This window comes from Schistocerca nitens, chromosome 2, assembly GCF_023898315.1.
Source record: "Schistocerca nitens isolate TAMUIC-IGC-003100 chromosome 2, iqSchNite1.1, whole genome shotgun sequence".
NCBI classification, from domain to species: domain Eukaryota; kingdom Metazoa; phylum Arthropoda; class Insecta; order Orthoptera; family Acrididae; genus Schistocerca; species Schistocerca nitens.
The window spans coordinates 890,956,465-890,972,669 of NC_064615.1; the positions used below are offsets into that span (position 1 = coordinate 890,956,465).

At 38.0% G+C, this 16,205-nt stretch overlaps 1 protein-coding gene across 2 annotated transcripts in view; it reads right to left on the minus strand.

Annotated features, from left to right (window-relative positions):
* Nucleotides 1-16,205, minus strand: part of LOC126237203 (NFX1-type zinc finger-containing protein 1-like) — a 291,063-nt gene that overhangs the window by 79,856 nt on the left and 195,002 nt on the right. For both annotated transcript variants that reach the window (XM_049947084.1, XM_049947083.1), the window contains 2 exons: nt 8,904-9,161; nt 672-900 (listed from right to left, as the gene is read on the minus strand). In XM_049947084.1, the coding sequence (XP_049803041.1) occupies nt 672-900; nt 8,904-9,161 (487 nt within the window). The remainder of the gene's footprint in view (nt 1-671; nt 901-8,903; nt 9,162-16,205) is intronic.

Below are 16,205 nucleotides of genomic sequence, written 5' to 3' on the forward strand. Positions count from 1 at the left end.
TCTAACATATCTCTGCACCTGTAATGATTCGAAGGGGGTATTATAGCATGATCCTCCTCTGTATAGACTGATCTGATCCACTTACTGGTAAAACACAAGACCAGAACTTTTAGATGCCTACATACACAGTTTCAAGAAACAGTATTAAGTGAAGTATCTGGGAGCAGCACTCCCACACAGCAGGGATCACAATGGTAAAACTGAAGTAATTAAACCTTGCCCAGAGGGATTATTTAGGCAGTAATTCATTCTGTACCTCATACAAAAGTGGAACATGAAGAAACCTTAACATATGGTGCTACGGAAAATACCCTTTGCCATGCACTTTATAATGGTTTGCAGAGTGTAAGTGTAGATGGGGAGTCTGTTTCTCATCTTAACAAAAAAAAAAAAAAAAAAAAAAAGGGTCAGACTGGTAAATAGAGGCACACAGCAGTCCTGAAAAGGATAAAAAGACAATACATTCCACTTCATCCCATAGACTTTTGTCCACTGACTAAATGCTTTCTTCTTCTTTCACAATATTAAATTAATATTTAGTAAAATTAGGAAGTGTTTCTAAGATGATGTTCTTATGATTATCCATAAATTACTACACTTTTTTTTACTGTGTTAAGTGTTGTTGTTAATGGTACTGACAAATTTACACACTACTGAAATATTTATCATACCTTTGCTTCTCAGATAACATGGAATTTCTACAGCATGTCCACATGCTGGTCTAATACGACTTGGTACGAGTTCCTCACACTGTGACGTGCATGGATTGCAGCACATGCTCTTACAACGATGTCCACAAGGAAGAAGTCTTTCACAAGTCCTTCTACACATGTTGCGTGTGGGTTGCTTACAACAAGGTACAACAACTTCATGTCCACATTCTGGTATAACTTTCTGTACCTGTAGGAAAAATAAATCTTTCTTATTCGTCGCATCAAATCATAATTATTTATTTTGACTGCTTTTTCATCACTGATAGCTTTACAAATTACAGTTGTACAATATATTAATAGGACTAATCTGATACATAGCACAGACAGTTTCAACAACTTTAAATTATTTCAAAATAAGGAGCCTACTTTCTACAGTATCCCTAGAGCAGGTGCTGATAAAAAGAGACCCTGAAAGTAACGAATCAAACAGGGTTCTTCAGCCAAAAACACAAAATGGTATTCATTTTTCAGATATATTTTGAAACAATTATAAATTAAAACTGGTATTTAGTAAAAATAAGCAACATTACATCATTTGCTACATGGTGCAATACACATTCAATCTTAATGTGTTCTTGGAATGTCAATTAGTAAACGTTTCCTTCTGGATACTACAATTTCTAATATAGTTTGACCTGAACATTTGCCTATTAACAGAGCCTACACCTGACTTACATCTTTCGAAGTTAATCATAGTATCAACTACACTGTGTGATCAGCAATAATTCTAACATGCACTGGAAGTAATTAACACTCACTATGAACCAAAAACGTAAAAATAAATAATGCAAAAATTTAATTGCAAAAACACCTTCTGCAGTAACTGTTATCTAGTTTTCATGTAATGTATCTTTATTCTGAATAGAGAAGCTGTTACTGACTGCTAAAATAATGTGACTTACCAAGGCTGCAGAAAAATTTATATAGGATTAACTACCTCTTTTCTGCCACAATGGTTGACGTGTATGTAACTTAATGCATTTATTTTGATGAGTACAATACTGATTGACTTCTATATAGCTTAATGCATTTATGTTGATGAGAAGCATGCTGATTTCTCATTTACATCTAACAAATTAATTACATAAATAATAAAAGCTTGAAAGTAAGTTAAACATTTGTGATACCGGTAACAGAATGACAGGTCTCCCCAAAGACACATTAAACATTTTAGCTCACTGCAGACTAAATATATAAATAAAAGGAAACTATTCAATTGTGAGACACAATGGATGGCCGGTAATTACCTTTGATGGCAATCTGTACTATTATTGCTAATAGACACTTATAAAAATACACATCACTATCCTAGCTTTCAGAAGCACTAGTTCCTTCCCTGGTGAGGAGAGTGCGATAGATTGGGGAAGGATAAAAAGAAAGTGGTTCAGATTCCAGGATGAGAGGGACTCACCTGTTGTGAGGACAAGTTTGGACAACAGGTGAGTTCAACTGATTCAGGGGACTGAAAGACCTGCCCTTCTTTTTTTAACTTCCGAACTTCAGTAGGTCAGATCACATACATCATGTTCTAAAGTAGTGTGATGCAATTCACAAACAAATTAGTTAAGTACAAAACATATGTTGTTTAGTAACAAATTCATCGGTAGTTCCGCATGCAGTGTAGTCATATTGTAATCATTAAGTTACTGGATTGAATCTGGCTAGTAGCACACATTATTTTAAATGCTATAATTTTTTACAAATGGAAATGTTAATTAACAAATACAGAATCATACTTTTTAAATAAAAATAACACTTATTTTCAATTAATGGTCATATGAAAATTTAAGTATTCAGAAAAAGCTTGGTATAAAAATTCCAAACATCAAAGAGAAAATTCTTTTTTGATTTCCAAACATTGAACACTATTATCAATGCACATAGTTTTTTAACAAAAAATCATTCTGCATGTCTGTATCAAATTTTAGTTTATTTTCAAAAAAACCAGTAACTGATAAAAATATTAATTTTATTAACAACAAACTTTTCAATATTTGTTAATTAGGATTCCCTTGGTTAATAAATACAAAATGTTAAACTAACAAACAAAGTTGCCACAAGCAAGATTTGAACCAGTGACTTCACTATTACATGCTGATTATGCTACAAGCTGAACCACCGACAAATTTGTTAAAGAAATGTGCTGTACTGTTATAGGAAAATGTCAACTTAGAAATTCAGTCTAAAAAACAGGTCTTTCTTGAGATATGTTACAGGACCATTACTTTCTGCATTATACACAAATAAAATGATATATACTAATCATCAAACCGCCATAATGATTTGTGGATGATGATACTAGCTAGTGGCATATGGTATCCCAAGGAATGTGTGACTTTATAAACATTTATTCTCTTCTTTCCTCCCTCTTGGAAGACACGTGAGACAGCAAGAGGTTTTTCTTTCGCACTTTTTGAAAGTGCAAGGTTTTTGGTAATTTTCATTGATGAAGTCTTATCAGGTTATCATCCTATTGTATTCTGTAGGTCATTCATAATAGTAATGGGCTTGCAGAATAAGTGATGTGTTTCAAAGTAGTGAAGATGATCAAGTGCTCATAGCTCTTAAGGTATACATTTAGAGCCCATGTTTACTGAAAATTTGTCTTGTTTTGGCCTCTCAAGGTATGGAATACTTTTTTTGCTTCCATCACGTGCATTATCAATAGTGCTAATGAATGAAATTAATAGTTTCAGCTGAATATTGTTCAACTGTGATGAATGTAAAACCCACAGAAAGTTTTTGAACACTATCAACATAAGGTAAACATTACTTATAACAGATATGTGGTGCATACACACACAACCGAAAACAGTACTCACTAACTTTTGAGCTCTAGATCTTTTTCTAGCAGAAAGTACATAAGTCACACACACAAAACCACAAACACAGGCAAACGTATTCTACTACTGCAGCAGTGGCATTATTGAGAGCAGTTGTCCAAGGTAGTAGAAGTGGGGTGTCGTCTGTGATTACAACCACTGATTTTAATTACAGGCAGTTTGGCATCAGTATCAAAGCATTGTGTAGCAAGAATTGATGTGGAGCGGAGAAATGCCCTGTGGACAGGAAATTTCTAATTGGGCATTTGCCCAAAGCAGTTTTAAATGTCCAAAATCCGGGCATCTATAAAAAAGTACTTTTTAAAGTTTTATTGCTAGAAAGAATAATTCAGCAATTAAAATAAGGGATGGGACGATACTTCCAATATTAAAGATTAGTAAATGTTTACACTTAAACCTAAGTGTATCATTGATTGCCTTTATTACTAAGAATGAAAAGAAAGAAGAAGCATGTTCCTTTACTTTCATTCCAACTAGCTACACATTAATCCTGTCCCTTTTCTTTTTACCATTTCTACTCTTCATTCTTGGACTGATCCACAGAGGGGCAGGAGGAGGGGGGTGGGGGGGGGGGGGGAGATGACACCTGACCCCTGACTCATCCGTCAGCTGCAAAACTAACCTACCTTTCCTATATAATTGGAAATCAATGAGTGGAGTGGGAACGCGACCTAATCCTGTTGATGCCAATGAAACATCCATACTGAACAGTCCACGTAAAGACAAAATGGAAAGGAACTCAGTAGTCAGCGAGGAATCAGATTCAGGAGAATCTGAGGCAAAGTCGTGACTCCATAATTCTTCTGCAACATGTGAATATCATGAAAATGATTGACAACTATTTTTTAATTGTTTTAGTAGCATAGTACATTTAAACTTGAGTGTTGTTTTCTTTCTCTTATGTACTCACCAAGAACTGACCTCATTAAAGATGCAAGATGTTATGTTTATAGTCCAAAACATGATATCATGAAGAGGAATATTACTCCAAAGAGGTGGTAATTGTTGTTTTTGGATTGGACAAATATGGTAATTTTTTATATGGCCAGAAGTTCCAGTTAATTACACATCACAAGCCATTATTAACCCTGATTGGGCCCAAACTAAGTTCCCAGATTTCATGGCCCATTGCTTGCATCAGTGGGCATTGTACTGGTCAAAGTAACAATATTCAATACACTGAGATCCATCCAACCAGCGTCCTCTGGGACGCCTTGTCTCAACTTCCCATGGGCTGGGACATAGACGTTGACAGGCAGAAATGTCTCGATCTAGATGGACACACAAATAGAGCAGTTCTTGGAAGACTTTCTACTCAATTCTATATGTGTTCCAACAGCATCCAAGCATGCCTCATTTCTCCAGTGAGTCCTCTAGCATGTCCACACGGAATGGCCCACCGCGTTGTAGGCCACAGTACCACCAGGCCTCCAGTGTTTGTTCAACAACAACTTCAAATCTAGCCCAAGAAGATGATGGTTACCGGGTGGTGACACCACGCCTTCCCACTACACACACACACACACACACACACACACACACAAGTCCATGAACAACAAATTTTCGCCATCGATGGAGCACCCTGGACCTTGGTTATACGCAACAGATCTCAGTTCACAGTCATAAGTCCTGACGTTCTGAACTCAAGCAACATTAAGCATTTAAGGCCTCCACCTTTTTATCCAACTTCTAATCATTTCTCAGTGTCTCTATTGTTTACACTTTTAAAACACAAATAGCAAATGCCATCACGTCAACTACATCAGACTCAGATCTTAATACCTATTTATCTTCTTACACGTCAGTGTCCACACAGTTTTGTAGCCTGGCAGAATTATTGATAGGCAAGAATTATTGAATAGGCAAGACACTGCCAAGTCTTCACTTCCCACGATGCAACAACATTTCACGTGGGCACCCAGGTGCAGGTGCACATTTTTGGGCAGATCTTGGGTGGGATATAGAGACCCACTGCAACACAGCAGGGATGCCAGCGGTTCTGGTAGTGGCTGCAAGTGGGAAGCTGCACAGACACCACAACCAGCTGTGATTGTGACACCCCAGATAGACATCTCCAAAGTCCAGTTGTGACACCCTGGATAGACATCTCCAAAGTCCAGAACATCAGTGCACCTGTGCAAACTGCCACGACAGGCACTTCAGCAGCTTACACCATACAACAAGATCTGGTCCTTCTATCCCACCCACTACAGAGGATCCCCATGACACTGATCTGGCTCCTCTCTCAGAACAGCCGGGACTGCTGTTATTAGTATGGTGCACCCTGTGTCCTAAGTTCCCATAGGCTCTCTAGAGCCTCCAGTTCCACAGCCATCACTTGGGGACTAGAGCATCACTTCAGAACTGACAACAGGGACTTTTTCAATCAACAGCACACTGCCACCTTGCCTCGATTCCCCACACTGGCCTAGTTTCAGCTCTGTGCGCTGCAACTTGTGAACAGATCTTGTAAACCCACTGCATACATCAATGGAAGACAACTGACAAATATCATTAAGTCTACATGTGGCAAGGCATTGACAGCAAGAAAAAACACCATCTCCAGCCAACTGATCATATGAGACCAGCTAGATGGCCAACTTGGGCCCCCTATGGTCAAGAGCCTGCTCTCATTTTCTGTATGGCAGCCACAAAGCCATGTTCCGATCAAACTCATGCTTCCCTCAATAACACCACTATACTTTTGGACTGTTGCACGATCAAGCACACTGCTCGTAAAGCTGTACAAGTAGACTAAGGCTTGTGTGTGTGATTGTAAGAGTGATATTGGGGTCAGCACTTACAGACTGGTAAATTATTTAGCCAAGCAAACAAAGTAATTGTTACAGTGATTTCCATAACTGTCTATCAATATGACAACAAAAATAATCAATTATTGACAATATAATGCGACTAGATAGGTAAAAAGATCTACTCACCAAATAGCAGCAGGGGAACACACACACACACACACACACACACACACACACACACACACACACACACACACACACACACACAGGTTTAACTTATGGAAGATTTTGGAGCCAGTGGATCCTTATTCCCACAGAAGACTGGAAAGGAAAGGAAGATTGTTGAAGGAAAAGGATTGAAGAGGTTTAGGGAAAGGGGTAAGGTCCAGAAAAGTCACACACAACCCTGGGTCAGAGGAGATTTTCCGGACAAGATGAGAACAAAAGACAGATTGTTGGGGACTGCACTGGACGAGATTTGAAAATCTGAGAGCTTAAAGATTACTACTAAAACATCGTGCATGAAGTAATAAGAGTGAAAAGCTAAATGCATTGTCTGTGATAGAGCTGGGAGGAGGACGGCGAAGAATAGGAATGTCAGAAAATGAAAGATGTAGAAAACTAAAATGGAGCGAAGAGAGGAGCAGATACAGTGAAGAAATCCTGACACGGAATGGATTAATGTAACTTAAGGCCAAGTTCGTGGCGAGAACCAATGACATGTTGTAGAGTTAGATCGCACCTGTGGAGCTCTGAGAAATTGGTGTCTGGGGGTAGAATCCAGATGGTGCATGTGGTGAAAAAGGCACCAAGGTCACGACTGTCATGTTGTAGAGCATGCTATGCAACAGGATATTGTGCATTGTTGGCATACACCCTCTGCCAGTGCCCATTCATTCTGCCTGATAATTGGGTGGTAGTCATGCTGATGTAAAAAGGCTGAACAGTGTTTACATAACAGCTTGTATACGACGTGTAATTTGGTGGCTCTCCCTTTGACAGTATATGTTTTGCCAGTTACAGGGCTGGTATGGGCAGTGGTGGAGGGTTGCACAGGCCAGTCTTGCAGCAGGGACAAGCACAGGGGTAGGAGACAAAGCGAAGGGAGTTGGGTGCAGAAGGAGCATAGGGTCTGACAAGGATACTGTGGAGGTTGGGAGGGTGATGAAAAGTGATTCTAGATGCGGTGGGCAGAACCTCAGACAGAATGAATCTCATTTCAGGACATGATATTAGGAAGTCATGGCCTTATTGAAATAGTTGATTAATACAGTCAAGACCAGGATAACAGTAAGTGACAATACTGAGCGACTTTCAGCAATTGGTTTGGTTTAGATATGTTAATGACGTCTTTACCACATGGACTCATGGTGAGACTGACCTGCTGAAATTCCTGGAATCACTGAATATCTTCTCCCAATTAAATTTCACTGGGTCCTATTCTGAATCCTATGCCATTTCCCTTGATGCTGATCTCATCGTCACCAAAGAACAGCTACACACTTCTGTCCACATTAAACCTACTAACAAACAACATAGTTACATTTTAACAGACCCTATGCTCCTTCTGCACTCACCTCCTGACACTATGGCTCCTACCTCCATGATTGTCCCCACTGCAAGGCTTTCCCTATGCACCTCTCTATCGCTACCTATACCAGCCCTGTGACTGGCAAAACATATACTACCAAAGGGAGAGCTACCTGTGAAATGACCATGACATATTCCAGCTGTTATGAAAATACTGTTTGGCGTTTTTATACCGGCATGGCTACCACCAGTTATCAGTCAGAATGAATGGGCACAGGCAGAGGGCGTATACTGGCAACTCAAAATATCCTGTTGCACAGCATGCTCTACATGGCAGTTGTGGTCTCGGTGCCTGCATCACCGTACACGCCATCTGGATTCTTCCAACAGATACCAGTTTCTCAGAACTCCACAGGTGTGAACTAGAGCTACAACATGTCACTGTTTCTCGCTACCCACCTGGCCTTAATTTACGTTAAAGCAGTCTTTCCTTCTGTTCCCGTCCAGTAAGTCTCCTCTGACCTGGGGTGCTGGGTGACTTTTCCGCACTGTATCCCTTTTGCTAAACCTCTCGAATTCTTTTCCTTCAACCCTCTTCCCTCCCATACAACTCTTCTGCTGCAAGGAGAAGACACTGGCTCCAAAACCTTGCGTAAGCTAAATCTTTTTGTGAGTTTGTTCTTCTGCTACTCCTTAATGAGTAGATTCTTTTATCTATCCAATTACATTTTATGGTCTATCAATATGGCTATACCTGGGTTATTATAAGGTCAAACTGTCCTGTGTTCACTCAACCTGCATGCTCAGTAACTTAGTTGCACAAATTCTTTAATTTGCTTGTGGCTCAGGATAATTATTTTATTGTGAACTTCTTGGCTTTTGTTTGATGTTGCACCATACTTTTGAAAGTACAACAATTACAATAAATAATACTGCCATGGAAGAGGGAGTATGCTTTTTAGTAACAACAAAGCTATTTCAAATAGAAATAAAAACATTCTTTCTATATTAGATATAAATCAGTCCTAAAATTGTGTATATTTTGAAGCAAGTATTCCACTTACCTTAACTGGACAATTTCCACATGGCTGGAAACAGAGAAGACGACATTTGTGTCCACATTCCATTATACGCTTGCAGTCTCTACCACATTTCACTTCTGATGGATCAGAACTACAACGTATCTGATGGGTATGTCCACAATTGAGTTGCACTTTAATTTCAACAACACAGTCTCCACACTCTTCATAACATTTTTTGTTGCACTTGTGGTTTCTTTTGCAGCCAGCATTGTTTTTTTCACAAGGTTTATTACACTTGTACTGCAAAAGAAAAAAAATAGATGAAGAACATTAAAGAAATACAAAAAAATTTTGAAATAGGTTTAAAAAATAAATTTATTGTAGTGTTATGTTCTATGTTTAAGGGTAAATATTGCAAACTAACTTGCCCAATGCAATAGCATAGTGACAGGGACATCACTACGAATATTTAATTAGAGAATGGTTACTCAAGAAAAATCCCGATGGATATATGATAAGAGCTGGCGATGGTCCTGCATGTAAGAGAACAGGCCAAGCTCTGGGGGAAAAAAAAAAAGAGTATGTCCTTAGGAAATAAACTGGTAAGAACTTAGATAAAATTAATGAGGCAAGACATACAGATACCTGGTGGCAGCACTGTCAAACATGTTAAATAAGATACCAGACAAGAGAAACATTTGTCTAGATCAGATGACACGTACTTTGGACTGAACCGAGCATCACAAGAAGTTGAGGTCTTCAGAATGATACAGTAATGCAGAAAACACTTCCAGCATGTTTCCTTTCTTGATTTCAAAACATGTCTTCAATTTAAGAAGCTCAATGAACGGTTACACTTATTACTTCTTATCCTTTGACTTAGCATAGCACTCATAATGTGTTTCCAGTGATCGTAAAAGCTGCGGCCTTCGGCCACCGTGTGGTGCATGTCGCAAAGCGATCCAGGCATCGCTCCCTTGAGTGTTTCCATCACTCCCACCGATCAGACCACAGGCTGTCTCACTAGCTCACTGCTTCCCACCACTCTCAGGGAACAGATTGCAAGGTAGCTCACTGCTCCTCACCAAGGTAACTAGCTCTGCAGACGAAATCGCACAGAGCAGACCACACGGTGACTTGAGGCGTAACTCTGTTCTCTGTGCACAGTAAAGCTTTCATGACTGAGCACGTCTCCATCCCAGTTCAGCTCTTAATTCCTAGTATCCTTATTTGCTCTATTCTAATTGTTGTCATCTTGTGTTGTTGCTCTTCTGTTTACTCAATGTGTGTGTTTTCTTGTTAGGTGTAGTATTATGTCTTCTTCTATGTATGTTGCATAGATAGTTGCTTTTGTTGGTGTTCCAGTAGTCTTTATGCACGTTTTAATTGCTTTGGGTGAATAGGATACTAAATGTAACAGTTATGTTATCCTACATAACAGTCCACATATACAGGTTGTCTCCGGAGGAATGGTCAATATTCAGAGATATGACAAGAACGATAATTTGAAGCAAAAAACTAAGTATGGACATATGCCCTATTCCAAACGGTTTCAGATGAAACACATTTAAAGTTACTTTTGTATGTTTTTCTTGAATAACACAAAATCCGCAACCTCTAGTGAAAACTTGTAACAGTATAAAATTAAACTACAATAAATTTCTTTTTAAAAGGGTCCTATTCATTTTTTCTCAAGGACTTTCAGATTACGTGAAGACAGCGAGAGAAAATGAAAATTCTTGTGCAACACGCATGCACTGAGGTGTAGGTGAGCCAGTTTGAGGTAGTTTCTTGACTTGATAGAAACATGTCCTACATCAAATTGTTCATTTCAAAACTGTCTACACTACTATGGCATGTTGTAAACAATGACAATGTACTGACTAATAAATAAAATAAATAACAATGTACATTAAATATGTTCCATCTCGGAAACCATTCGGAAGAGAAAACATGTCCACATGAAGTTTTCTGCTACAAATTATTGCTTCTGTCATATCCCTGGACACTGAACATTCATTCTGGGACAACCTGTATATTTTTTTTTTAAATTTTTATTTATTCATTTAACCCAAACACAGTAATGCCGCAAGGAATCCTTTTGCATCAGACCAGAGTTTTATATACAGGCCTAATTACAAAACTTATTAATATCACAGTTACTTAAAAAATCATAATATTTTTAATATGATGCCTCCTCTTCTTCTCTCCACATGTAGTAGGCATTTGCCTGTTATGATCTCTAGGCTGAAACTGTTTATTTTCCTTGGGCTTCCTAAATTTCTTCTGCACACTGGTTAATAATTAAACACAAATTTTGGTAATCTGTTGTCTTCCATTCTTTTGACATAATTCTTCCTGTAGTCTTTCATGTGCTTATTTAAGTTTTTCCCTCTCAGTTCTTTTCTATGCCTACATTCACTCTCTCCACAGACAGAATGTATCCAGCTATTCTTCTTAGCAATTGGATCTCTAGTGCTTGTACTCTGATGGGAACAAGTGTTTCTACTGTGTTGTCCAGGAAAGAGCATCAAGGTGTAGGGAGCAGTAGTTATTATGGGCAGTAGTGGATCAACAAGTTTGAGTATTTGGACTGTGATGCCGTCCTGTACAGTAATTGCTCAGCTGAAGGACTTTTCGGCAGTGTTGTCAGCTCAAGAAAGAATTTTTTGCAACTACCATCATTTACCTCTGCGAAATAATCATCCAGTCTGTGTTTTGTTTATGGTTCAAAGAAGATTATCGCTAAAGTCAAGTACTGGCGTAGTTTCTTGGTTGGGACAAGGTGGGATCAGCTGCTGCTTCTACTTTGCCTTCTAATCCCTAGATCACACAAGCTTTTCCATAGAGCATCTGGTCTTTATGTTTTAGATTAATGTATTGGCATGTCTTAGTTGTTGTTTTTCTGAGTTTGATTGATTCTGTTTGCTTTATGCTTGTAATCAATTTTATTTTCCAGCGTAGGAGGTCGTTTGTGAGTCTGACGTGCAGTGTCTCTGACAGGATGGACTGTTTTAGCTTTTCTGTTAGCCAAGGTGCAGGTTTTCCCTTCAGGTTTCCAGTCTCTGGGGAAGCAAATTTACTATGTAACAGAGTTAGTGTGGTAATGATGTTGTGAGCTGATATTCCTGGTACCAATTTCTTTGCTTGTGGATTTTGTGGCAGATATATGTATGGGGGCCTGACTATAGGCTGCATTATGGGTAGGTGCAAGCTGGAACACTGCTGCATTTGAAGAAGCAACTATGCACTTGAATTTTGCAATTATGCACTTGAATTTTACAGTGAAGGGGCAGAATATTTATGTTAGTGTTTCTAGCATTATTTGTATGATCAAGTCAAATTGAATTTTGAAAGGTCAGTATTGAAACATGCTATCCCGCCTATTTTTGGAGATCTGTACAGGATGCACATCATGCAATTCTTTTGAAGAGGTTTGAAATTTATGAACATATATTTGTCTTGTTTGTCTTCATTAATATTGGATGTGAGAAGTATGGTTGGTAATAAGTCAAAGTAAATAAGTGTTGTGTGACTAAGGCCTCCCGTCAGGTAGACCGTTCGCTGGTGCAAGTCTTTCGATTTGATGCCACTTCGGTGACTTGCATGTTGATGGGGATGAAATGATTAGGACAACACAACACCCAGTCCCTGAGTGGAGAAAATCTCCGAACCTTCTGGCAATCGAACCCGGGCCCTTAGGATTGATATTCTGTCGCGCTGACCACTCAGCTACTGGGGGCAGACATATAAGTCAAAGTGTTTGCATGCCACTACTCCACCTCCTCATCTGTCACTTATGTGATATCTTAGGACAGTGGAGTCCATATTTAGGGAGCAGTAGAGCACGCTTGGCTGAGCCAGATGTCCAAGTTCATTAGAAGAAAGACATGGATGTTGATAGTCTGAAATATATGGCGGAGTTCACTGAAATGATTTGAAAGTGATGGCTATGTTCTACAGTAACAATACAAACATGCTAGTAGAAATAGTGGCTGCATGAGTAGACAAGTTCGTAGCTTCTAAAGCACAGACTCTAGAGTTCATTTGCACTGCTGTTTTCCAGCCGTTATCCACACCATTACCCTGTCATCTCTTGTTCACATACAGTGTAGCCCAAATTTGGATATCACATTATGAAAAATTTTTATCTTTCAGCAGTGAAATCCTCACATTCTCAGGCTTGTCTTCATGAGTTTCTTAACCACTATGACTGTTTCAGACCCTTTCGTACATGATACAAACTTCAGGATTGAGGCTGTAGATTTCGCAGATCAGAACTTCCTACAGCCTAATCTACAACTTCTGATTATAGAGTGTGCTGCATGTATATTTGTTATCACTTTAAGCTTTTACAAGTAAAATAGCTATGTTAATAGCAAATGTTTAAAATTTTACCAGTGTACTTTCAGTGCTGCCCAACAATATCTTATCTACATTGCATTCACCTAGAAGAATTACAAGAGATGTACAATACCATTTTACCAAAATCAAAGAAAAAGGAAAATGCTGCTACTGTCAGCAGACAATTGTCATCGCTTCTGGCTCATCATCAAACCAGGACGGACATCTGAAATTGAAGCATCCTACAGTACTCTGGAACAATGTGGATCAGGAAGTCAATCAAGATTGCCATCAACTGGTGCAGAAATTCGAGAAATCATTTCTTGTAAACTGTACTCGCAGATGTCTGCTTCCACCTTGTGTGAAGCTATCCTCCCAAAAAGGCAAATTGAGTCTCGAGCACTATCCAGCCCGTCAGTGTCATCAGGTTCTGGACCAAATTCTGATTTATCTCCTTTGTGTGTGCTTTTCATTTACAATAACCAATAAGTAATTTTTTTAATATTATAAAGCCGTCCACAATAAGTAAATGTATGTCATTAGATGTACAGCTTTTAAAAATGATTTGCAGTAAAAATTAAAATTTTTTCAGTCACCAAAAAGGCAATCTGCCATACGTCTGATGCGTGGATGAATGTAATTAACGTTAGTTTGAATAGAGTGAACTAAAGTCATACCACACAGTTCGAAGACAGACAGATTGCAGAAAACATCTCAAACTGGGTAAAGTCTGTTATCCCAAATACAGTATCAATTTTAAAATCATTTCCATAATAACAGAAAATGTGTCAAATACTAATTTAACTGTCATGCTTTTAAAACTTGCTTATACTCCATGCTTTGCACATTCTTTAAACGCCACTGCACAATATGCAATTCAGAAGTTCATACAAAAGATTTAATTTAAATAAAAATTCCATAATTTCTTATCTCGCAATTTCAGCTGGAAAATCAATCACTTTAAATTTAAAAGATACAGACTGGAAGATAAAGCAACAGGCTTTACGGATTTTGAAAGTTTTTGATGAGGTGCCCTCACAGAAAACAGTATCAGTTTCAATAATGAAAATCTTGCCAAGATTAATGGAGGGGCAACTAAAACATTTTAAAGACAAAAATAAAGTATATCCTCAAAAAACAAAGTCCCTGGTTGATAATTTGCTTGAAGGGTTATCAGATTGGTTTGGAATCTCCAGCAACAAAACAATTAGTCAGGCAACATTACTGAACCCCGAGTCAAAGGCAAGGATTTTCAGATGACAAAACATTTCACGACTGCTACATGAAGGCTGCTGTAGAAATGAAAGTGTTGGTTGTTCAACAAGAAAAAACAGAGCTCATGCCTCAACAGTTAGCACTGTTACACATGAGACTTCTTCAATCTGGTACGAGTTCAATGAAACTATTAGTCAACTTCTAGTAAGTCACAAACCAGAAAATTTAGTGGAGGGATATTTGCCTAGAAACAGCGATCCCTTAACTGGTGCGAAACAAAAAACTTGTTGTGGTCAGTGCTGTATCAATTAGTTCTAAAAGTATTATGTATTACAGTAACATCAGTGGCCTATGAATGAATATTTTCAAAAGCAGGACAAATATGCACTGAGAAGAGAAAAAGACTCACATCGACTAGTATGGGTCAAATTTTATTCATAAATGATAATACTGATTAATTTATCTTTTATGGGAACACATATGGTAATACTGACTAAATGATGACTGCAGATACACTTCAATTAAAGTTGTTATAGTTCTTACACTGGGTTTTTTCCGATAAAAACATTAAAATATAACAAGAATAAGTCTTCACTCTTAAATTTTCCACTTGGTAAAAAAATATTTAGGATTGTGTTGTAATATTTATAACTTTTGCGGTAGATGAAATTTAAAACTTTTGTATCTGAAAATACTAGAGACATAACGCAAAATTATTGCTCCTCTTTATATGTTCTTCCAAAATAGGACCAAATCAGATATAAATACAGGTTTAATGACCTAAATTAAAAAGGCAATGTACCTTCCTTTTACTTATCATTGTAAGAAAGGGTGAATGGTCATTCCTGAAAAAGAACTTTTTCACTCCGGTGAGTGGCCATTTCTGATCCTATTTTTGAAAAGAACAGTTTTGCCCATCTCGAGTCTCAAATCAGTCAGTGAACAGTTAAGAGTGCAGACTGCATTACGAGAAAAGGTAGTTGAACTTCAGCGGAGACTGTGTGTTTGATGACTGTCTAAACTTAAGGGAATTTAGGCAAAATTATATTGAATAATTGGTCTTAGGAGGGAGTATGTGTAATTCTGTAAGTTGGTGAAACAGCAAGTTATTGTCATTGTCTCTGCCTCAATAGTTTATTTGCCCAGGGAATAAGAGAGAGCCATTCAGAGATGCCTTCTCACTTGGCCAATTGGCTGATGTTACTTGTAGCATGAATCTCTTGTCATTAAATCCCTTGCAATATCCATGAATGGGTCACAAAATGATGATGAGATTAGTTTCAGCGCACTCAAAGCATAGTTATCACATGGTTGCACGACAATATGCATTTATTGAGATGAGTAGTCTTTACTTATAAACAATTTATTTGTACAATAGCTGACTGACACATTTTAGTGCCTTAAAAAGATTTTATGGCATGACAACACAACATAGAATATATTTGCTTATAAACATTCAAATGTATAACAATAATAAACATGGGTAGAGGCAAGTTTAGACGAATGTTCATGCCCTTTTCTCACAATGTAATAAAACTATAACATAGTTATGATTTAAATAGTAAATAAGACGAGCATAGTTGAAAAAAGTATTAAGTATTTTTGCAAATACACTTGGCTGGGTAATCACTAATAATACAAAAAGAAAAAGGGATATTGACATATAGTCTTATCACTGATGAAATGACTTACTCCTACGAGAGTTCTATGCAGACTTCAAAAATGTACCCCTCTCTCTCTCTGTCCGAAAAAAGGCCCAACGGTACCAACCGGCCGCCATGTCAT